Source organism: Orycteropus afer, unplaced genomic scaffold (genome assembly GCF_000298275.1).
Source record: "Orycteropus afer afer isolate SDZICR_OR568_19922 unplaced genomic scaffold, OryAfe1.0 scaffold00003, whole genome shotgun sequence".
NCBI lineage: Eukaryota > Metazoa > Chordata > Mammalia > Tubulidentata > Orycteropodidae > Orycteropus > Orycteropus afer.
In genome coordinates, this window is record NW_006921590.1 from 21,054,476 (window position 1) to 21,078,749 (window position 24,274).

The window sequence follows — 24,274 nt, forward strand, 5'->3', positions numbered from 1 at the left end:
GACCAACGTCTTATTCATTCCAAATACCTTTTTCAGCAAAACAAACAGCGGCTATACACATGGACTTCACCAGACAGAGTACACAGGAATCAGATTGACTATATCTGTGATAAGAGGCAAAGGAGAAGCTCAATATCTTCAGCCAAAAGAAGGTCAGGAGCTGATTGTGGAACAGACCATCAACTGTTCATTTGCATCTTCAAGTTGAAGTTGAAGACAATTACAACAAGTCCACGAGAGCCAAAATATGACCTTGATTATATCCCTCCTGAATTTAGAGACTGTTTAAAGACCATTGAACAGCAATGACCGAAATGAAGAAAGTAAAAGGTCATTAAAGAGACAGGAAAGGAAGAAAAGACCAAAATGGATGTCAGAAGAGACTCTGAAACTTGCCCTTGAGCAGAGAGTAGCTAAAGCAAATGGAAGAAATGACAAGATAAAAGAGCTAAACAGAAGATTTCAAAGAGCAGCTCGAGAAGACAAAGTGAATTATTATAATGAAATGTGCAAAGACATGGAGTTCAAAAGCCAAAGGGGAAGAACATGCTTGGCACTTCTCAAGCTGAAAGAACTGAAGAGGAAATTTAAGCCTCAAGTTGCAATATTGAAAGATTCTATGGGCAATATATTGAATGATGCAAGAAGCATCAAAAGAAGATTGAAGGAATACGCAGTCATTGTACCAAAAAAAATTTGTGGATGTTCATCCATTTCAGGAGGTGGCATATGATCAAGAACCAATAGTACTGAAGGAAGAAGTCAAAGCTGCACTGAGGGAAGCAGCAAAAAACAAGGCTCCAGGAATTGACAGAATACCCATAGAGATGTTTCAATAAAAGGATGCCCCACTAGAGGCACTCACTCGGCAAGGCCAAGAGATTTGAAATACAACTACCTGGCCAACTGACCGTAAAAGATCTATATTTGTACCCAAAGAAAGGTGATCCCACAGAATGTGGAAATTATTGAACAATATCATTAATATTGCACACAAGTAAAATCTTACTGAAGATAATTCAAAAATGGTTGCAGCAGTATCTTGACAGAGAACTTCCAGAAATACAAGCTGGATTCAGAAGAGGACGTGGAATGAGGGATATCATTGCTGATATCAGATGGATCTGGGCTCAAAACAAAGAATACCAAAAAGATGTTTACTTGTGTTTTACTGACTATGCAAAGGCATTCAATTGCGTGGGTCATAACAAATTATGGTTAACATTGAGAAGAATGGGAATTCCAAAACACTTAATTGTGCTCATGGGAAACTTATACATAGACCAGGAGGCTGTCATTCTAACAGAACAAGGGGCACTGCATGGTTCAAAATCAAGAAGGTAGTGTGTCAGGGTTGTATCCTTTCACCATAGTTATTCAATCTGTATGCTGAGCAAATAATGTGAGAAGCTGGACTATATGAAGAAGAACGTGGCATCATGATTGGAGGATGACTCATTAACAACTTGCATTATGTAGATGACACAACTTTGCTCCCTGAAAGTGAGGATGACTTGAAACACTTACTGATGAAGGTTGAAGACTACAGTCTGCAGTATGGATTACACCTCAATGTAAAGAAAAAAATCTTCACAATGAGACCAATATGCAGCATCATGATAAATGGAGAAAAGATTGAGATTGTCAAAAACTTCATATTACTTGGTTCTACAGTCAACACCAATGGAAGCAGCAGTCAAGATATCAGAAGTCATATAGCATTGGGCAGATCTGCTGCAAAGGACTTCTTTCAAGTGCTGAAGAGCAAAGATGTTTCCTTGAAGACTAAGGTGCCCTTGACACAAGCTGTGGTATTTTCAGTCACCTCATATGCATGTGAGAGCTAGACAATGAAAAAAGAAGACCTAAGAAGAGTCGATGCTTTTGAGTTGTGGTGTTGGCAAAGAATACTGAAAGTACCATGGACTGCTAAAAGAACTAACAAGTCTGTCATGGAAGAAGTGCAGCCAGAATGTGCCTTGGAAGCAAGAATGGCCAGACTTCATCTCACCTACTTTGGTCACGTTGTAAGAAGGGACCATTCTCTGAAGAAGGATATCATGCTTGGCAAAGTGGAGCAGCAACAAAAAAGGGGAAGGTCCTCAACAAGATGGATTGACACAGTGGCTGCAATGATGGGTTCAGGTATACCAAGGATCGTAGGGCTAACACAGGACCAGGCAGTGTTTCATTCTGTGCATGAGGTCTCTATGAGTTGGAGACGACTCAACACACCTAACAACCACAACAACAGCAGGAACTTAACCCAGGACCATTGAAAAAGGAAGATGTGTTCTTTTGAAATGCAGAGTTAATACGTTGAAATAGGCAAAAGAAGGCTATGTGTTTCTTTCAGTAGAATATAACTTCGCATGGCAATGCCAGCATCTGAAATAAAATAAACAATAATACAGAGCATGGCTCCTCAATTTAATGTCTACAGATCACCTAAACTCCTGCAATGGGTTGCACATGAGGAGATGTGGTATGGGTGTGGGTATTTTTCAGGATAGAGAGTCAATAATCTTGAATACAATCTCCAGTGGGTCCAAGACTACTCCTGCCTGTTCATACAGAGTATTGAATTAGTCTGTTTTAGACTTTTCGTTAAATTTTGGGAAGAAGGAAACAAAACTTAACTCCCACTACCACTGCCTCTCAGACTTCTCAACATTTGGACTTCAGAACTACTGGGAAAAGTGATTTTATGAATTTCCACAACTGTAGCTAGTTCCAGGCTGGGTGCAGGCATTGTCTGAGAAGCCAGGCATCTGTGCTAAAAGACTGAGTACACAAATGAACAGTGGCCAAACCATATATGACAATAGAACTCTGACCCACATAAGCAGCTGAGGAAGCCAAGCCAGAACCTCTGCCCACAAAATCAGCCCACAATAGTCAGTACTTGGTCAACACTGTCAACAATCCAATTATCCCTTGCTTCCAACTCAGGACCAACCAGGGAGAGTCCAATATGCTTCCCAAATCAATCACGTAAGATACCCTCCTTCTAATTAGCTCACCACTTGCTTCCTCATGCCAGCAAGTTTCAGTCCACTATAAAACTTTCTCCTTCCCCTGACTGCCTTTGTTTCTGTGCCAAACATGCATGATGGTAGCTGACTCCCTTGCTTTAGCAAGCTATGAATAAACATTCTGTCATTGTTCTCATTTGGGTGGTCTTTATTTATTTCCACTGTTGTGTTAAGATTTGAGAGGTTCTAAGAAAACTCCCTTATCCTGAAATCTCTTTTCCAATAGGAAATCATGGAACTGGAAGTAATAGTATTAGAGAGACATCTCTTAGAGTTTAGCTCTTCATTTGTCCAGGAAAAGCATTTAAAATGTATGTTTCATTATAGCCAGTCAGATCCATATGAGTAACTTGATAGTGTAGAACCTTGGGGTGAAAATGGTTGCTGGATAACAGACAAGATGACCACCAAGCAAATGACCATTCAGCCAGGCCCCCAGTATCCCAGGACTTCTACTAGTGAGTGTGAGAGTTCCTTTGGGTCATGGCAGCATTGGGATTCTCTGCCCCTTGTATGCACTTGCTACTTTCCTCCTGGACTCTATCTCTTTGCACATAGCTGATCAGCCATTACCTGCCATGTCTCAACTCATGTCTCCTCATTAGAGGCAATCAAGAGGCTAAACACAAAGGACTTCAGATTTAGTGTTCACTCTACCTCATTATATATATACCATTTATAGGAAATTTTAAAAAGTATTGACTTCTAAATGTTAACATTTAAAATGTCACAACTTCTGTAACCTTATTTTTGCATTTTTTAAAAATTTTGTCATATACTTCTCATTTTTTTAAAAAAAAAAAAAAGTGGCCCAGCTTCTTCCATCCTTTGGGAGGTCTTCTCCCTCACCTCCACACCTCTCTCTCTCTTTCTTTTCTATTGGATCATGTCTTTATAGTAGTGTTTTCCTGGGGGAAAATGTATAGGAGTTAACAGAGATAGAATGCTAAGAGGGATTTGGTTTTGTGTCCTAGCAGTTAGATATGGTAGCATAGTACCTAATGCATCTGACTGCTTTGACCAGAAGGACAAAGGACGAAAGAACATCTAACTTATGGGTGATCAGAGAGCTAACCAGAAGACTGGTGGTTCAAACCTACCAGCCACTCCTTGGAAGAAAGATTGAGTGATCTACTTCCATAGTGATACCACCTCAGAAACCCAAGGAGGAATTGTTACGAGTTGGATCCTACTTGATGGCAGTGAGTTTGATTTCTTTGATTAGTTAGATATGATCAGACATGTTAAGTTGATTTAAGGATGTGTCCCCAGGAGTAAGTCAAGGAGATATGGAGAAATAAAACAGAATTTCTAATGTAGTGCTGGACCAGCAGCATCAGCACCTCGTGGGACCTAGTTCAAAATGCAAATGATCAGGCCCCACTCAGATCTGAATCAGAAACTATGGGATGGGGACTAAAAATCTGTGTTTTAACAAGCCCTGCAGGAAAGCCTGATGTATGCTGAAGTCTGAGATCACTACTGTAACTGGAAGAGCCATCCAATAGTTGAAGCATTTCTCTCTTCCAGTAACATTTTACATGCATGTATGGTAGGTTTTAGAAACCCTGACAGATGGAGCCAAAATGTGAGCAGGACACAGGCATCTGTCACCTCATCCAGTGATTCTCAAATTTTAACATACACAGATATCACCTGGAGGCCTTTTAAGATGAAGATTCTGATTCAGTAGTTCTGCACTGGGGGCTCTGAGATTCTGCATTACCGTCAACTTTCCAGGTAATGGTGCTTGTTCTAAAATCACACCTTGAGTAGTAAAGTCCTAGTAAACTACAAGCTTAAGCTATACAATGGACTCAGAAGGACAAAGGACTAAAGAACATCTAAGTTATGGATGATCAGAGAGCCAGAGTTAAGGCAATGAAGGAGGAAGGTCCAGGATGTGTTAAGAGGTCTCGATCATACCCTATATAGATGTGATCACTTATAACTTAGAATATGTGTCTAGGAATCCCTAGGAAGAAATAAGAGAATCCCAGGAAAACATCTGATGAGCAGCTAGGAAGACTGAGTGAGATCCAAGATGTAAGCCCAAGATCAAGAAGATTCCTAGTCAAGAAAAGGTGACCTACCTACAGAGAAGGAATATTATTAATTTAATAAACATTTGTTAAGTCCCTACTGTATGCCAGATACCAGTACAACTCCTAGGAACTTGTGTTCTGCTAGAAAAGGGAGAGAAACTAAAACAAACTCTTAGTAACTAAACCTTTAGCTGTGATTTGTTTGTCTCTGGAAAGTGAAATTAGGGAGTAGTGACTCAAATAGATGTGGCACCTCCAAGCATCAGAACTGAGTAAAGTAGTGTCCTAGCTCTTCAGCAGCCAGGCAGAATCAGGGCACCCTTTGAGACAGAGAAGGAGAGGGCCAGAGAAACTAATTCCAGAGCATGCTTCGAGTTATGTGTAAGACATTCAAGAAGACAAAGGTGGTCAGATATCTTTAGTGCTTTTTAGAAACAGAGTCAGTCTGACCTGTGACCATACTGTAGATTTCGGCCCCTTCCTTTCAGTAACAAGAATTCTCTTCCTGTGCTGGTATTGAAATGAAGACTAACTGCTTTCAGTAATGTATATAAATGTGTTAAGACATTTATGCAAGGAAAAGTTGAAAAATGTTATTTTATTAGGTTAAGATCCAATTGGTATTTGAAATAGTCTATGACAATTTCAAAGCTGGAAAAGCTCACTGATCTATGCCAAAAAAAACTTTGAAGACAGCTACCTGGCCAACTGACTGGCAGAGATCTGTATTTGTGTCCATTATGAAGACAGGCTATCCAGTGGAATACAGAAATTATTGAACGATATCATTAGTATCAAAGGCAAGTAAAATTTTATTGAAGATAATTCAAAAACAGTTGCAGCGGTTCATCAACAGGGAACTTCCAGAAATTCAGGCCAGATTCAGAACAGGACGTGGAACGAGGGATATCATTACTGATGTTGGATGGTGTTGACTGAAAGCCAACAATACTAGAAAGACATTTACCTGTGTTTTATTGACTGCAAATGCATTTGACCTATGGATCATAACAAATTATGGATAACATTGCAAAGAATGGAAATTCAAGAACATTTATTTGTGCACATGCAGAACCTGTACATAGACCAAGAGGAAGTCATTCAGACAGAACAAGTGGAGACAGCATGGTTTAAAGTCAGGAAAGGTGGGCATCAGAGTTATATACCTTTTCTTATTAGATATTATATCTTATATACTTATTCAATCTGTGCACTGAACAAATAATCCTAGAAGCTGGACTCTATGAAGAAGAACACAGCATCAAGTTTGCAGAAGACTCATTAACAACCTGCAATACCCAGATGACACACTTTGCTTGCTGAAAGTGAAGATGACTTGAAGCGCTTATTGATGAAGATCAAATACTGCAGCCTTTAGTACGAATTATACCTCCACATAAAGAAAACAAAATATCCTCACAACTAGACCTTATAACAGCAACATCACAATAAATAAAAAAAAGGAAGTTGTCAAGGATTTCATTTTACTTGGATCCACAATCAACACCCACTGAAGCAGCAGTAAAAAAAAAAAAAAATCAAATGACATGCTGCCTTGGGTAAATTTGTTGCAAAGGAGCTCTTTAAAGCTTGCAAAAGCAGAGGTGTCACTTTGAGGACAAATGTGCACCTGATCCATGCCATGGTATATGCAGTAGCCTCATATGCATGTGAGAGCTGGACAGGAAGATTACAGAAGAATTGATTCATTTGAGCTGTGGTGTTCTTGAAGAATATTGGATGTACCATGGACTGTTAGCATAATGAACAAATCTGTCTTGAAGGAATTGCAGCCAGAATACTCCTTCACGAGAATGGCCATACTTCGTCCCATGTGCTTTGGTCAGTTTGTCAGAAGGGACCAATCCCTGGAGAAGGATACCATGCTTGGTAAACTAGAGGATCAGCAAAAAAGAGGAATACCTTCAAAGAGATGGACTGACACAGTGGCTGCAACAATGGGCTCAAGTATAGCAAGGATTCCGAGGATGGAGCGGCACTGGGCAGTGCTTTATTCTGAGGTACACAGGGTCTCTATGAGTTGGAGCCAACTCAATAGTACCTAGCAACATGACAGTTTCAAAAGAATAAAGTCACCTAAGTGTTGTTCTTTAAAAAAAAAAAGTTTCAGATTAGGGAGGATAGGAGCAATTATTTGTTAGCAATTCTCTGTTTGTTCCTTTAGAAAGTTTATTTGATCATAATTCCCTTTCAGAACAAAGTCTATTTACAGACTTTCTAAAAGTAAAATTTTTCTGTAATATTAATAAAAATGAATATTCTCAGAGACTAAAATTAATTTTCCCAACATGACCATCTATTAATTCTTCATGTTATTACTCATAGGTAGTCATGATTTCTAAGTAGTTTTCTCAAGAAGATGCCCAGTGACTCAGTTGTGTTGGAGCCAGAGTAAGTGCTAAGACAGATTCCTTCTCAGCAACTTCTACCCCTTTCAAGGTAGGAGGAAGATCCCACTGTACCCTGGTTGTAAGGGGCAACAAGATTCTCAAGGTGAACACATTCTATCCATACCGCTAAGTTTATGTTGGAATATTACCATCTTTCATCAGCTTTATTTGATTTTACTGATGAATCACACATCCTAAAATTACTCAGTCCTTGAAATAACAAAATACTTATAATCCGGATAACAAGCATACCTCTAAAAGGTATGTATGTATGTGTGTGTAAATGTTTGAAAATTATACAGCCTCAAAACTTATGATCATCTCTGTGTCCAATATTTTCATGAGAGTCTTAGATCTTTGGAAAAGCATAGATACACAAGGCTCTACTTTCCATTTGGACTATTTTTGCACAGGGCATATTACAGTTCGGACAAAACAGCTTCAAACACTTGCCAATGAGAATAAATTACAGTAGGAATGGGTGATAATTATTAGGAACTTATTTTTGGAAAAGAAACCTTCCTTAATAAAAGGCTATGTACTGCCCTCTCAAAGGAACAGAGAATTTTCCCCAAAGTCAAAAATACTCTCTTAGTTCAGGAACATATCCTGTGGGGGTTAAATTATGTTTCACATGTGTTCCCAGAAAGCCATATTCAAGCTGGGCTCAACCTATGGATTACAAGGACCACTTGGAAAGCAAATTTGAATCTTTAAACACAATAACTAATTTGGTCTTTCTGTTTTTGAAACAGAGTTTGATAACCTTAAAGAATTCGAATCTTTGTGTAAGGCATGTAATTCACAAACAGTTTTAAGAGGACCTAACTGAAAGAGTTGACCAGATGAAAATTAACTAAACAGGTTAAACATATTCCAATAATGTATTCTGCAGAGCTTTTAGAATAGTAATAAACGTGAAATGGGAACAACAAGAAAAACTCTTTCTTGCTTCCGTCTTCTGTGGCTTGCTCTCCAAGAACATCAGAATTAAAGATAAGAGTGTCCTGTGACCTTACCTAAAATAACTGCAATATTGGGTTCTAAGTTTAAGATTGTTTTCAGTCAATATAAGGGAAAACTCAGAATAAATTAATTTCAAAAGACTGACTACAAAGAACCCAGTATAAGGAGACCCTAACTCCTGTCAGGGAAGTGCCAAAGAGGCAGTCACTTTTGGCTTGCTCTTGTTTTTCTATAATGCTAATATAGTGTTTAGATTCTGTGTTTATTCTCTACCAGACATGGATTATTTAAAACATTGTTGGCTTTGAAAATTACGAGTATAAAGAAAGCAAAAGACATAATATCATTGAGGAATAATCAACCATTGCTCTTTTGTGATCCAATATGCTTACCCAGAACTACCATTTCTTGATCACAGGTAACTTAGCACAAGGCTATGAATCAAGTTGATGTCCTTGTAAAAATTGAACATTTAGTATTTAAATTTGTTTCTTTATATAAAGCCTACTTCAGCTATGTAGTATGAAGCCATGTGTATTTAAGCCTCAGTCAAGTTGGTCATTTTCATAAACTGATTGGTAAAAATGGATTTCTCTTGGTGTTTCCATGTCATTCACCAAGCAATAACACCATCAGGAGTTACTGACCTCCTGGGAATAGCAGCTTAATTACACAGAAATTTAAAATTGAGAAGAGTGGTGTAAGTGCAAACATAGAAACTACCCTGCCTTTGGGTGGTTTATTATTAAATTTAAAGCCTCAGATGGTCTTTTTTGTTTGTGTAGATTTTAATTACTAAGTGAGTCTGGTAAAATATGAATTACTATATGATCACAAGTGATAAAATGTATATGGTTATGAGCATTACAATCTGCAGGTGTAGCATACATAAAGCAAGATTAATAGTATTGAGCAGTTAAACTGAAGCTATCTTTAAGGTGGGGAAAAAAAGGTTTTAATGCTACTCTTAAGTGTAACTTAAACTCTCACTAAGTATTCTTAACTGCAATAAAAACATGTTAATTGTAGGATCACTTCTTCATAGGACCTCACTTCTTAGAGTTAATTTTTCTTTCTAAGAATACAGGAGCCAAAATAATTTCTATTGGAACTAATTCCATAAAGAACTGAATTTTTCCTTAACTTTTAGTTGTTTTTTATTATTATTATTTTTATTTTTATTAATTGAAGAAAATCCTAAATAGCACAGGAAATTCTGTGTGTAGTGAATTTATGTATGAGCTAAATACAGTTGGGATAAAAATGATTAAATTATTGATAAGGGCATTGTTCATCCCAAAGCATTCCATTACTTCTTTAAATATTCTGAGAATTTGGTCTTAATTTGTCTATAATTGCATATAAAATCGAGGAAACTATAATTTGCTTTAATAAAATATGCTTGCATGTAACTTATTAACAGTCATATGTAAAAGAAACATGATAGACATCTAATTTTTTTATGTGTTTCTATTGTTTCTTTTTTTTTCTCTCACTTTCTTAATTTTTTTGTGCAAACACTAACAAGATCAATTCATGTACTTCCAATTAAACTACACCTTTGCTTCTCCGTAGTAGTGCAGGTGGCTTCACGATGCTTTTAACTAGACTTTGGTAAATACATCGAACATGTAGCAAAGTGCACAGAGTTCTTTGCAAAGGAACTTTCTGGAGACATCATCTCTTTCCTCTCTCCCTTACTCACATGCTCTCTGTCTCTTTCTCTCTCTCTCACACACACACACACATGCACACACACACAGTTTGTTCCTAGTCCTTCCTTGGACTTACTTAGCAGTGTACTTGGCAAGGTGAAACTTCAAGAATGAAGCAGCACATCATATATTACAGATTCAATATGAAATTACTCAAGACTTGCATTCTGCCCAGTTTTGAACATGTTAGCTATGTGAACAATTTAACTTAGGAAAAAATAAAAGGTAGGTTACATTTCAGTGTAGATCACTAGATGTTTGCCGTTCCTCCTCCTGCCAGCGCTGCAGTAGAGATAGCTGTTTGTATGTATCTACAGCATCATTTTTGAAGTTGAGCTAACACAACCCCAGTCAGCAAGAAGGTTGCAAAAAAAGGAGCAAAGTTGGAGCAATAACTGGGCATTATTTTGTAGAAATTATTAATTATTTCTTTAGGAAAAAAAGGTGTTTTTTTTTTGTTTTTTTGTTTTTTTTGCTCTGGAAGCACTGTCTGTAATGAAATCAAAGATGCAGTTGTCCATAGGAAAATGAGAGGAATTTGAACTGTCCTCTTCTCTGTGGTTGTGTATTATTAACCTTCATCAGTTTTTCATTTATTGACAGATTTTTTCTTTCAGTAGTTTCAATTGAATAACTGAATAGTCATGCTCTGTTTTAGTCATTTCAGTCAAAAATGCAGATACATGTATCAGTTAAAAATCCTTTTAAACAGGTGCCCTAAATGATTCAATCCATGTACTTTGTAGCTTAGCTCTTCTCTGGCTTCCCTGACATTATTTGCAAAACCAGTTAATTCTTTGTCATTAAGAAGAGCAATCCATTTAATTTAGAGATACTTTTATTTTCTTAGAACAGTAAATATTAGCATTTTTCATTTGAAGAAATTTGAAGTGTTTGAAAGCCTAATGCTTTTTTCCTAAGCTACCTAGATATAGGCATATCAGATAAAAAAGTATATTTTGTTTTTAGTCATTCCTCATATTAGCAGTAGAGCAAGAATTGAACAGTAGATAAAAATTACAAAAGGTACTGTAGGAATGTCAAAAGGATAGATATAACCTAGATATTTATTTTTTCTGAAAAACTGAATAACCTTAAAAATTTAGTTGAAATGCAATCTAATTATAATTTAATAATATTAATAAAAATAATGTAAATATTTAGTCACATGTTCCTAATAAACTGTATCACGTATATGTGATTGTACACTGTCTGTCACAGCTTTCTTGATTCCTCCTTAAATGTAATGCTTCCTAAGGAAAATATTTGATTTTTTTTTCCTTTTGACCTTACTTTAACCTCCCAGATGGTTATATTTGATTTCACATTTTGCAAAGAAATCAGGACATCTCAACTAATTTTTAAAGATCTCTTCTCTTCCATGCTATTTGGTGATAATAGAAATGTGAAATGCTTTCTTTATTGCTACAGGACAGAATCCTACCTGAAACTGGTAGGAAAAGGCTTGTGTGAGGAAATTCTAACCATGTTATATAAAATTAGAAATAAATAGATAAAAATATATCAGACAAATTATTTTAATTATCTTACAAGATGAGATAAAAATAAGTTAATAGCTTTTATTGAAAGTCTGAAGTGTCCCTATTTACAATATACTGTTATATGTATACCTTGTTTAGTATTCTCATTAGTTGTCTGTGTCTGCTTTGTGAAAAAGATAGCCATTTTCCTGGCTGTAGAATTAACTATGTTTTGAAAAGCATCCCTAGAATGATCACCTCTCTAATAGGGTATATTCTATTCTAATGCTAAAAATTAGCTATCACCGCATGTTTCATTTGAAAATAAATGACTACATTTGACAAAAGTATCTACTGTTTTTGCACCACCCCTACCCCCAATTTAACTTAAAAAATGAATCTTTTAAATAGGAGTGAAATGTGAGAATCCAGTTTTCTAAGTTTGGCTATAGTAATTTGTCATATAAACATTTGCAAAAAGCCAGTTAACCAGAAAAGAAAGAAAGAATAAAAAAGGAGATATAAGCATGCCATGCCTTTCATAGGGATCATGAAATTTTGCTAACTTATTTTTAACCCATAACGTAATTTAGGAAGTGACTATCAGACCACTGCACATTCACTTTCTCTTTATCCCTTTGGGATTTATGATTCATGCTTAAATATGAAATATTTCTACCCTCTTCTAGTGTAGAACTTGTGTGTTAGACATGTGGGGATAAAGTTTGATAACTGTGTCCTAGTTATAGAATTGTAAAATTAATTTAAAGGCTCAAAACTCTGAATTTGACTGTATTATATTTTTGATATGTAATATTTGCTCTCTCTACTCTGTTATCTGAGTTGTAAATTTTTTACAATTATGTGAGCAAGCTGATCCCTCTTCAAATTATTCTCTGTAGACTTTAGTGGATTTTGTTTTGTTTCCTTCCAGACGGTGGGTGCGGCTGCTATTTGGACGAGAATTTCCTCTGCAGGATCTCCTGGTGGTCTGGGATGCCTTGTTTGCAGATGGCCTCAGCCTGAGTTTAGTAGATTATATCTTCATAGCCATGTTACTCTACATCCGAGATGCTTGTGAGTATTAATGACCTTGCCTACATTCAAATAGGTGGTCTTAATTGTTTTAGTGTTTTCCTTTTTAAATATACTTTGTCTTTTATTCTCTAATTTATATATACTTAAATTTTTGTAGTAGACAGTGTATTGAAACTTCAAAGGAACATACCAAACATCTTTTTTGTTAGTTAACCATGTATATATGTGAAAATGTGGGTGATTTTATCCTGAGAGAATTGGAATATTCTTCAGAACCATTTTTCTAAAGACTTTTACTCCTGCTTTAATCTCCTCATTACACACATTTGTGAAACACATATAAAAGCCAGTATTACAGATATGTTTAGAGCTCCACCTTCTGACAGGTAGGAAGCATTCAGCAATATTTAGTCAGAGATTAGAACTGTTTTTATAGTATCGACACCTTGGCAATAAAAAATAAATACTACGTCTAAAGGTAATTTATCTATTTACCAGATATATTTTAGCAAATTGTATTTCTTAATACAGTGCCTAATTGTAGATGTGTTCCCATCTCCTCAGATCTACCTTAGAGTGCTTGCCAACGCTAGAAGCCGGTTCCTAACCCTTCTGAATAGTCTGATACTCCTCCGCTTGAAGGAAATACCAGAGCATATTTGAAATTTCAAAATACATCAAATTGCTTTCTTTCTCAGAGAAATAGTCACAGTTCACGAAACAAGATTTGTAAGCCAAAATATAAGTAGAAAAGATTGCACAAAGTACTGTGATTAAATTAGGAAATAGACAACCATCATAAGAGTAGGACTTTGTCAGAGGAATAAACACAATTTAGGGTCGTTCATAATCTTAACTGTTCAATTGCTATGTGGTTCTCTTATTTGTTCATTGAATACCAAGTTGTGCCAGATGCTCTTGTTATGCCTCTGGTAACACTAATACTTTTAAAATTTTTATATTATACTTTTTTTAATTTCCTCAAAATTACTTAGAATGAAAAAGTGACAAGAACAGCACATTTTATCCAAAAATTGTATTTTATTTTGTGTCTCGAGGGTCAAATAGTTGGTTTTTGACAGACAGAGTAAAAAGTTCCTTCTTTCTGAGCCAGAGCTAATCATATAAGAAGATGAGATCGAAGAGGAAACATCTGGCAAGTAGAGAAGGATATTTGGATACATTTGATGGATGCTGTATTTTAGGATATTTAGTATGAATCTCCCACTTTAAAGTTGTATGTTCTTAAAAATATAAGTGATAAAAAACAAAAGGAATGAGAAATGTCTTTTAGGGGAAAAAAAATGCTTTGGGGTAATATTTTCACAGAACTTGCCAAATCCAACAGCCATTGAAATGTATTCTGATTTTCGATAATCTTAAACAATTGAAAGAGTTTGCTCTTTTCTTAACTTTTGTACATAACAACTAGATATTTTTAAATTAAATCATCCTGCCCTCTATGCTAAGATCTATTTTTTAAATTAATTTCATAAAACTTGGCAAATTTTTGACAGCTGAGGCCCTTATACTTTTTAATCCTTTCACTTAGTGAATCCTTTCACTTTATAAAACATATGGGCACATATGGAAAAATGCAGAAGTAATGAAATTGTTTATTAATTTTAACATTTGATCCAAATTATTTGTATCTGGTTAGCTAAAATCATGATAGTAGATGAGATCTTCTAAGAATAGGGTGACTATTTATTAGGGATTTAAAGAACTCTATCCCCTGTCTTCAAAAAGCTTACTAGTTAATAGGGAAGACTGACATAATTAATCCTAACCTAAAGATCCCATGCTATGATTGAGTTGTGGACAGAGTGCTATGTAAGTTTATAGGATAGGCACAGTGAGTGATTATGGAAGATGTTATAGGTGTTGACAAGCCAGTAGGGGAGTCAGCATTCCAGGCAGAATAAACAACATGAAGAGAAGGTTGCTTCTGAAAACAGTTTGATGGGGTGGAGGGGTGTTTCTAGAAGCTGTGTATCATTTCATTAGTAGAGGGTAAAGGGTGAACATGACTACCAGGTGATGATCTTGTCCAGAACTCGGATTTTATAGGGCAGATATTTAACTGCCCTTGGCAGGTAAATAACAGAACAGTCACTCAGTGTCCTGAGCCCCTGCCTACCTCTTATTTTACCATATTAATTACCATGACCATCTTATGTTTAATTTTTAACAAATCTGTTGTCATTATTTTTTTGTGTAGTCCTTGAACAGAATTTGATTCTCTTTGAAGATAATTCATTCAAGCAAGTGTAATATTCATCTACTTTACAGATTTCTTATAAACACCAAGTTCTTGGTTAGACATCAGAGATCATTGAGCCTAACCTCCATGTTTGGTGGTGATGGAAACCAGCCCACGGCCACAGGGCTAGTAAGAGACACAATGATTTCCATTCTATGCTTTTCTACCTCACATCACCTTTTCCATCCCTCAAAGCCTACCTTGATTTTATTAAGTAAAATAAATTTTTGCATTGGTAAATGTAACAATGTGAACATAATCTATACAGATTTGTATACTTAACCTTTGAAGTGATGGTTAAATAACTGTACTTTGACTGAAACTCTTACTTTATTAAAGGTGTTGTTGTTAGATGCCATTGAGTCACTTCCAGATTGCAGTGACCTCATGTACAACAAAAAGAAACACTACTCACTCTTGCACCCTCCTCTCAATGCTTGCTATGCTCGAGCCATCATTGTACCCACTGTCCATCCATCTTGTGGAGGGTCTTCCCCTTTTTTGCTGACCTTCTGCTTTACCAAGCATGATGTCCTTCTCCAGGGACTGGTCCCACCTCGTGACATGACCAAAGTATAAGAGATGAACTCTGGCCACCCTTGCTTCTAAGGAATGTTCCAGCTGTCTTCTTCTAAGACAGATTTGTTCATTCTTCAGGAAGTCCATGATATATTCAGTATTCTTTGCCAATACTGCAACTCATGTGCATCAGTTCTTCAGTCTTTCTTATTCATTGTCCAGCTTTCACATGAAAATGAGGCAATTGAAAATATCATGGCTTGGAGTCAGGTGCACCTTAGTCTTCAAAGTGACATCTCTGCTCTTTAACACTTTAAAAAGGTATCTTGCAGCAGATTTGCCCAGTGTAATAATATCATTTGATCTCTTGACTGCTACTTCCATGGTCATTGATTCTGGATCCAACTAAAATGAAATTCTTGACAACTTCAGTCTTTCCTGCATTTATCATGCTGTTGCTTATTGGCCAAGTTGTGAGGGTTTTTGTTTATTTGCTGTTAAGAGGTAACCTATGCTGAAGGCTGTAGTCTTTTATTATTATTATTATTATTATTATTATTATTATTGTGATTTGGGTGAAGATTTATAGAAGTTCACATACACTTTATCTCATGACATTGACCACAGTTTACCACAATGCAACAGCTCCCCTCCCACTTCCTCCCCACAGTTACCTCTTCCCAGCGTCCATCCCACCATGGGCTCTTGTCCCCTGAGCTGTCTCCCTGTGCATAAGCAGCCCTTCTTTCTCCCATGATTGTTCTCTCCAAGGAGTGTATCTACTTGAGGTAAATGTTCAACTCATATGCCTGTCTTTTGTTTGGCTGGAAACCACAGGTGTGGGTTCAATTCCAGACCCAAAGGGCAGCTAGGGGCCATAGTCTCAGTGGTTCCACCCAGGTCTATCAGACCAGCAAACCTGCCCCTCCCCCTTTTTTTCCTCCAATGATTTTGAGTTTTGTTCCACATTGTTCTCCCTTTCTATCAAGGATCTCCTACATAGATCCCCTTTCAAGTGGATGACAGTGATAGCCAGGCACCATCTAGTTCTTCTGGTCTCATAGTCATATGGGCTGCAGATTGGATGGTGGACCAGTCGCTAGAACTAATTGTTTCCATGAATTTTGGTTTTCTTCATTCTTCTTTGTTCTGGATGAGGAGAGATCCATCGTTGCATCTAGATGGCAGCTTGCTAGCTTTTAAGATCCCAGTCGCTACTTGCCAAGGTAGGAGGTGGAACAATGTTTTGTGTAGTATGTTATACCAATTGAGCTTGATGACCCCTGCGACTATGGTCCCAAGCCCACAGGTTCAACTACTCGGTCTCTCTGGGTAGCTGGCTGTGACCACGCAGTGACCACAACCTTGCCCCTTGTCAGCTCTACTATACACTTGGGAATTCTGATCATTCACATAAACTTGTAGGACCATTGTCTGCCAAACCTATGTATGTTCTTGAATACACTCCCCATTTCATAGACATACCTAATCGTACAGCCTGTCCATCCATCTATCCATCCATATACCCATGTTTGCCTTCATTGACAACACAGTACTATATGTGCAAAAGGATTCGTATTTGTTGTCTGTACCTCCCATGTACCTCTCTATGTCTTTCTCATCCTCAATGCTGTCAAATTGGTCACACAGATTTGGTACATTGCCTGAAGGCTGTAGTCTTTGATCTTCATCAGTAAATGCTGCATTCTTCTTGATATAATCCAGCTTCTCGGATTATTTGCTTAGCATACAGATTGAATAAGTATGGTAAAAGGATACATTCCTGATGCAGTATTTCCTGTTCTGTCTGAATGACTGCCTCTTGGTCTATGTACAGGTTCCTCACGAGCACAATTAAGTGTTCTGGAATTCCTGGTTTTTATCATGTTAGCCATTATTTGTTATGATTGTGTAGCCAATAAAACTTAGGTAAACATCTTTCTGGTATCTTTGCTTTCAGCCAAGATCCATCTGACATCAGCAATGATATCCCTCATTCCACATTCTCTTATGAAACCAGTTTGAATTTCTGACAGTTCTCTGTCAATTTACTGCTGCAAACATTTTTTAATTATTTTCAGCAAAATTTTACTTGCTTGTGACATTAATGGTATTGTTTGATAATCTCTGCAGTCTGTTGGATCACCTTTCTTTGGAATGAGCAAATATGGATCTCTTTCAGTCAGTTGGCCAGGTAACTCTCTTTTAAATTTCTTGGCATAAAGGAGTTTGTGCCTCCAGTGCTGCATCCATTTGTTGAAACATCTCAGTGGATATTCCATCAATTCCTGGAGCCTTGTTTGTTGCCAATTCCTTCAGTGAAGCTTCAACTTACTCCTTTAGTACCACTGGTTTTTGATCATATACTACCTCCTAAAACGATTGGTTGCATGTTATGCAATTCTTTGGGGTACAGTGAGTCTGTGTATTCCTTCCATCTTCTTTTGATGCTTCCTGCATAATTAAACATTTTTTTTTTAATTTTTTATTTTAAGAGTTTGTTTTATATTTAACATTATGTGTACCTTTCGTTTCACGCCCCATTTACCATGCCTAACCCTAACCCAGTCTCCTCCCCTCCCTTCACAGTAATCCTCCCCATTGCCCCTCATAGTTATGCACTCCTGTTTGTCCTGTATTTCCTCCGTTTGAATGTTGCCCCTCTGGTTCCCCGTGGTCAATTGCTCCAAGGGATACATTTCCATAGAGTATGTGGGTGTGTCACCCTGGGTTGAGTGGACTGCATGTACTATTGGGCTGAGAGCCAGCCCCTGGGAGTGAACTTTATTCCAGGCCCAGAACATTTTGCCCTAGAATCCTTCACTATCACAACTCAAGCCTTGAATTTTGTCTTCAGTTCTTTCAGCTTGAGAAATGTTGAAGATGTTCTTCCCTTTTGGTTTTCTCACTCTAGGTCTGTGCACATTTCATTATAATACTTTATTCTGTCTTCTCAAGCTGCTCTTTGACATCTTCTGTTCAGCTCTTTTACTTCATTATTTCTTCCATTCACTTCAGCTAATCTCTGTTCAAGAGGAAGTTTCTGCATCTCTTCTGACATCCATTTTCGTCTGTTCTTCCTTTCCTGTCTTTTTAACAACCTTTTGGTTTCTTCATGTATGACATTCTTGATGTCATCCAAAAGCTTGTCTGGTCATCAGTGATTAGTGTTGAATGCATCAAATCTGTTCTTCAGATGGTCTCTAAATTCAGGTGGGATATACTCTAGGTCATAGTTTGGCCCTCTCAGACTTGTTTTAGGAGCTCTCAGGCACAGTGGTTCAAAGCATTAGTCTGCTGACCAAAAGGTTGGCAGTTCAACCTCACCAGCTGTTTTGCAGAATAAAGATGAGGAAGTCTGTGTCCGTAAAGATTTACAGCCTTGGAAACCCTCTGTGGCAGCTCTACCCTGTCCTATGGGATCACTATCAGTAGGAATCAACTCAGTGGCAGTGAGTTTTGTGACTTGTTTTAATTTTCTTCAATTAAACATCATTATGAGTAATTGATGGTCTGTTCCACAGCCCTAGCCTTGTTCTGACTGATGGTATTGAGCTTCTCCAGCAACTCTTTCCACAGATGCAGTCGATTTGATTCCTATGTATTCCATCTGGTGAGCTCCACATGTATAGTTGTCATTTATGTTGTGGAAAAAAGGTATTTGTAATTAATAAGCAGTTGGTCTTGCAAAACCCTATCATGTAATCTCTAGCATCATTTCTATCACGAAGGCCATATTTTCAACTACCAATTCTTCTTTGATTCCAGCCTTCACATTCTAATCACCAGCAATTATTAGTGCATCTTCATTGCATGTTTTTGCAGTTTGAGACTGCAGAAGTTGATAAAATCTTCAACTTCTTAATCTTTGGCTTTAGTGGTTGAGGTGTAAATTTAAATAGTAGTTGTATTAACTGGTCTTCCTTGTAGGCATATGGATATTACCCTATCACTGATAGTGTTGTACTTCAGTATAGATCTTGAAATGTTCTTCTTGACAATGGATGTGATGCTTTTTCTCCTTCGATTTGTCATTCCAAGCATTATGGACCCTATGATTGTCCAATTCAGGATCTCCAATACCAGTCCATTTTAGCTCACTTCTGCATGGAGTATCACTCTGTATGTGTTCCATTGCATTTTTCACAACTTCCAATTTCCCTGCATTCATATTTCATATATTCCATATTCTAATTATTAATGGATGTTTGCAGCTATTTCTTCTCATTTTGCATCATGCCACATCAACAAATGAAGGTCTCAGAAGCTTTCTCCATCCACTGTCATTAAGGTCACCTCTAATTTGAGGAAACAGCTCTTCCCTAGTTGTATTGTGTAAGTGCCTTCCAGCCTGAGGGAGGGCCTATCTTCTGGCTCTATATCAGATACTGTGTCACTACTATTCATAACATTTTCAGTGGCCAGTTTTTTCAGAAGTGGACCACTACTTCCTTTTTCCTAGTCTGTCTTAGTCTGGAAGCTCCACTGAGACCTACCTACAATGGGCGACCTTGCTGGTTTTTAAAATGCCGGTGGCATTGCTTCCGGCATCACAGCAACACACAAGCCACTACGGTATTGACAAACTTATTAAAAATACATAGAATCTACTTCTAAATAGAATTATCCCAAACTTTTTAATCAAACCATAAATAGTTTTACTTTCTTTTTTGTTATGAGAAGTGCCATTTGGATCTTTTGCTGGATTATGTGGAATAATTTTATACAGACAGTCCCCAGATTAACACAATTCTCCCTAAGTGTGTCCTTAAGTCAAATCTGTAGGTAAGTCAGAACAGATGCATACCCTTTTCTTTTTTTTTTTAAAGCCTTACTCTAGTATAAGAAAAGACTTAAAGTCTTTTCAATGATTTGAAAGTTTCATGTACAACATTGAAGGTGATTGTGATGAAGAATTTGTTGCTAGTAGGTATTGATTGAGTCATTTCAAAGTGAGGGAAAATTTATGTGATATTAAAGGATAAGTTCAAGTTGTTTCTAAGTCAGACATTTGTAACCCAGAGACTTAACTGTATACAAAAAGAAAAGTTCAGCGATAGGAAGTTCATTGATGGCAATGATCAGAAACTGCTCCTTCTCTAATAGTTTATTAACAGCCTTAGTCTCATCACACTATTTTTAACTGATTCATTCTGTACTGTAATTTGTTTATGTGTTTCCTTCACTCACCTGGCTCTGCCTACCTAATCTTGCTCCTGTTTTTAGGCCCAAGTCAAGGTAGCCGTTTCCCAAGCCTTCCTCTGTTATTCCAGTCCTCATCAATCTCCCACTTTTTCAGTTGTGTGTGATTGTAATAAATACCACTCAATGTGGTATTGAATTAAACTGTCTTACCTAGTTTTTTAGATTATGTGTGTTAGTCCTATCTCCACAACTAGATTATAGTCTCCCTCAGTACTAGAACCACACATTGTAATTCTCCCATAGCCCTGAAACCATGAAGCTCTTCACATCTCAGTTAGTATTTGGATTGATCCCAGGTAGAAATGTACTAGAGACCAGGGTGGTAGTGGATTTACATGCAGTGACTGCTCACAGGCCAGGTGCCATTCTAGCTGTTAGAAATTAGACTTCACCTTGTTTTAGGAGTTGTTAGAAAACAACTCAAATAAATAATTTAAAAAATAAATAAATACATTTTTTGACCTGGCTTTTTCTTAGAAAGCATTGTCTACTTATACTTTCCAAAACCAAATTCACTGCCATCAAATCATTTCCAACTCTTAGAGACCCCTCCTTGGGTTTCTGAAGCAGTATCTCTATGGAAGTAGGTTGCCCAATCTCCCTTCAGGATTTTCACATCTTTTTTATTGATTTAAATTTTTATTTTGTTTTTCACTGGTATCAAAGAAAAACATTTTCTGTAATTTACAGTGTAACATACTTTTTATTTGTCTTTTAAATTGTATTAATAGCTAAAACACTATAATCAAATCCATTTAACAGTGGATTTTTCTAGCCAGAAAGTACCTCTCAGATGTTTATTGCCTTTTTTTTTTTTTTTTTTTTTTATTTACTTTCTCCCTGAACACTTTGTAAATGGAATACTTTCCTTCTTGGCACAGCTACTCATTCCCTACCTTTTTTTTTTTTTTCCCCCCTCCCCCCAGCCAACATAAACAAGTTACAACACAGTGATTTTCCTCATTTTTCTGAAGGAGTCTCTAAAACTATTTCCTGTGCTGGCTGCCATGCAGTGTTTCTTCTTTGTGGTTTGGTGGTTCCTTTTGATTTCATTTTAGATCTCAGCTTACTTTCCAGCTACTACCTGTCTGTCTGCTAGTGTTTCCATCTTTCTTACCAGAGAATTTCTATTTCTCGATTTTCTGGTTAAGAGCATATTCTACGTTATACTGATTATAGTGATAAGAATATTTGAATTGTAAATTGAATTGATTTGTCTTTTCTGTAAAAGCTTTAGCCAACCTCAGTGACTATAAATAAAACACAAACTAAGGTCTTATTTTGGAAAGAATGTTTAAGCACTTCCTGTTTGCCAGGTCTCTTTCCTCTTAGACATAAAATGTTGCCAATATTTTTATGACACTTTCAGGTATGGGTCCTAATGTACCTTTTTAGTTACAAACACCGTATTTATTACTCTATATTTAGTTTATCTTTTAAAATTTCTTTAATAAAGGCTGATATACCATAATAGCATATTATCTAATTCTACTTTCTAGACCTGGAAATAATTTTAATTTACACAGTTACAGGAATAGGAAACTGAAAGGAGAAATTACTAACCTATTTCAGTTCTCTTCCATGTTCAAAATTAATACTTGATATCCCATAAGGCATTTGATTTCTAGCCAGAAGGCTGGCAGTTCAAACCCACTAGCCACTCCTTAGAAGGAAGATTGGGCAATCTACTTCCATAGTGATACCACCTCAGAAACAGAAGGAGGGTCGCTGTGAGTCAAATTGACTCAACAGCAGTGAGTTTGTTTTATAATGGGGATGTTTTGGTTACCTAGTGCTGCTCTGACAAGAATATACCACAAATGGGATGGCTTGAACAAACAGGAGTTTATTCTCTTACAGTTCAGGAGGCTAGAAGTTCGAGTTCAAAGTGCCAGGCTTTAGGGACTGTGTGAAAGCCCCTCGACCTTGGCCTTCAGCTCTGCTTCTTGCTTCCAGCCCACTGAAGCTAGAGGCATCTCTTGACTCAGGCAGCTACTGGCTGCTGAGGCTAACAAGCCCAATGTCGACAAATAAAATGGCACAGTCCCAATGTTACCAAACCACATGGAAGGCCATTGATTCAAGTCCATTGAAAGTCTCAAGATCGGCAGAGCATAGCAGGCTGCTGAACGACATGGCTACATGCAGGGTTCAAGTGTGCCATAAGCTAGAGACTGTTCCCCAAGGCTTCTCCTTATAAACAGGAAGCAGAGCACATCCCTAAGGCAGCTACTTATCTGCTCACAGTAGATTCCCCCATGAAGTTGATTACCAGTCTCATCATGGGGAATATTACACCAGCTACCCAGCCACTCAACCAGGCCCAGCCAAGTTGACAAACAAACTTAACCATCACAAAGGAGGTTGTTGTTGTTGTGTACCATCAAGTCGGACCTGACTCATAGCGACCCCTCCTTGGGTTTCTGAGGCGATATCACTATGGAAGTGGATTGCCCAACCTTCCTTCCAAGGAGTGGGTGAGTTTGAACCACCAGCTTTCTGGTTAACAGTCAAGTGCCTTAGGCACTACGGCACAGAGGAGGAGGTAGTCTTTATCTCTCACTATCATATCACACCTCATCTTTCCATATTCTTGCTCCTAGCCTGTATTTTTATTTCATTTGTCCTAAAAAACAACACAACATAGGGATCCAGGGACTCTAGGACATCTTTTACGTGCAAAGGGCAGCAAAATTACATGCAACACTAGATTCTCACCCAGTAATACTAAAGATTCCATGTCCCTCTTTTGCTGCCAAATGAAAATGGAAGAAAGCCTGCAAGCCAATTAGGGCCATTCTCTAATGATTACCAAAAGGGAGATGATGATCTTTAACATTCTGGTTTCTGTCCTAATTTTTCCCCACCCAGTTGCCTCTCCACCTACATTCTTCTTCCCCTTCCATTCACCTGCCCCAGTGACTAGGTAGAAATGTGGCTGTTGTTGTTGTTATGTACTGTCGAGTCACACCTGACTCATAGTGACCCCTCCTTGGGTTTCCAAGGCAGTATCACTACGGAAGTAGGATTGCCCAACCTTCCTTCCGAGGAGTGGCTGGTGGGTAAAAAGGTGATTAAGGACATCAGATAAATATGGTCTATTGTAATTACTTCCATTCCTCCTGAAACCCCATTAAAATAGTATTAAACCCATTTAAAAAAATCAAACTCACTGCTGTCAAGTTGGATCCGACTCATAGTGACCCCTGCTTGGGTTTCCAAGGTGGTATCACTATGGAAATAGATTACCCAACCTTCCTTCTGAGGAGTGGCTGGTGGGTTTGAACCTCCAGCTTTCTGGTTAGCAGTCACATGCCTTAGGTACTATGCTACCAGAGCTCCCATAGAACACAAATAATAGGAAAGGAGATTACAGCAATTTTTGAAGCTGGCAAATAGATGGATGAGTGATAATTGATTTAACAGATCTAAGAAAGCTAATGCTGAAAGTACCATGGACTGCTAAAAAAAACTAACAGATCTGTCCTGGAGGAAGTGCACCCGAAATGCTCCTTGGAAGCGAGAATGGCCAGACTTCGTCTCACCTATTTTGGTCATGTTGTCAGAAGGGACCATTCCTTGGAGAAGGATGTCAT

The 24,274-nt window shown here is 37.5% G+C and overlaps 1 protein-coding gene across 1 annotated transcript in view; it reads left to right on the forward strand.

Moving 5' to 3' along the window:
- Window positions 1–24,274, forward strand: part of TBC1D5 (TBC1 domain family member 5) — a 544,439-nt gene that overhangs the window by 313,876 nt on the left and 206,289 nt on the right. Inside the window, exon 12 of the mRNA XM_042780322.1 lies at window positions 12,588–12,730. Within this exon, the coding sequence (XP_042636256.1) occupies window positions 12,588–12,730 (143 nt within the window). The remainder of the gene's footprint in view (window positions 1–12,587; window positions 12,731–24,274) is intronic.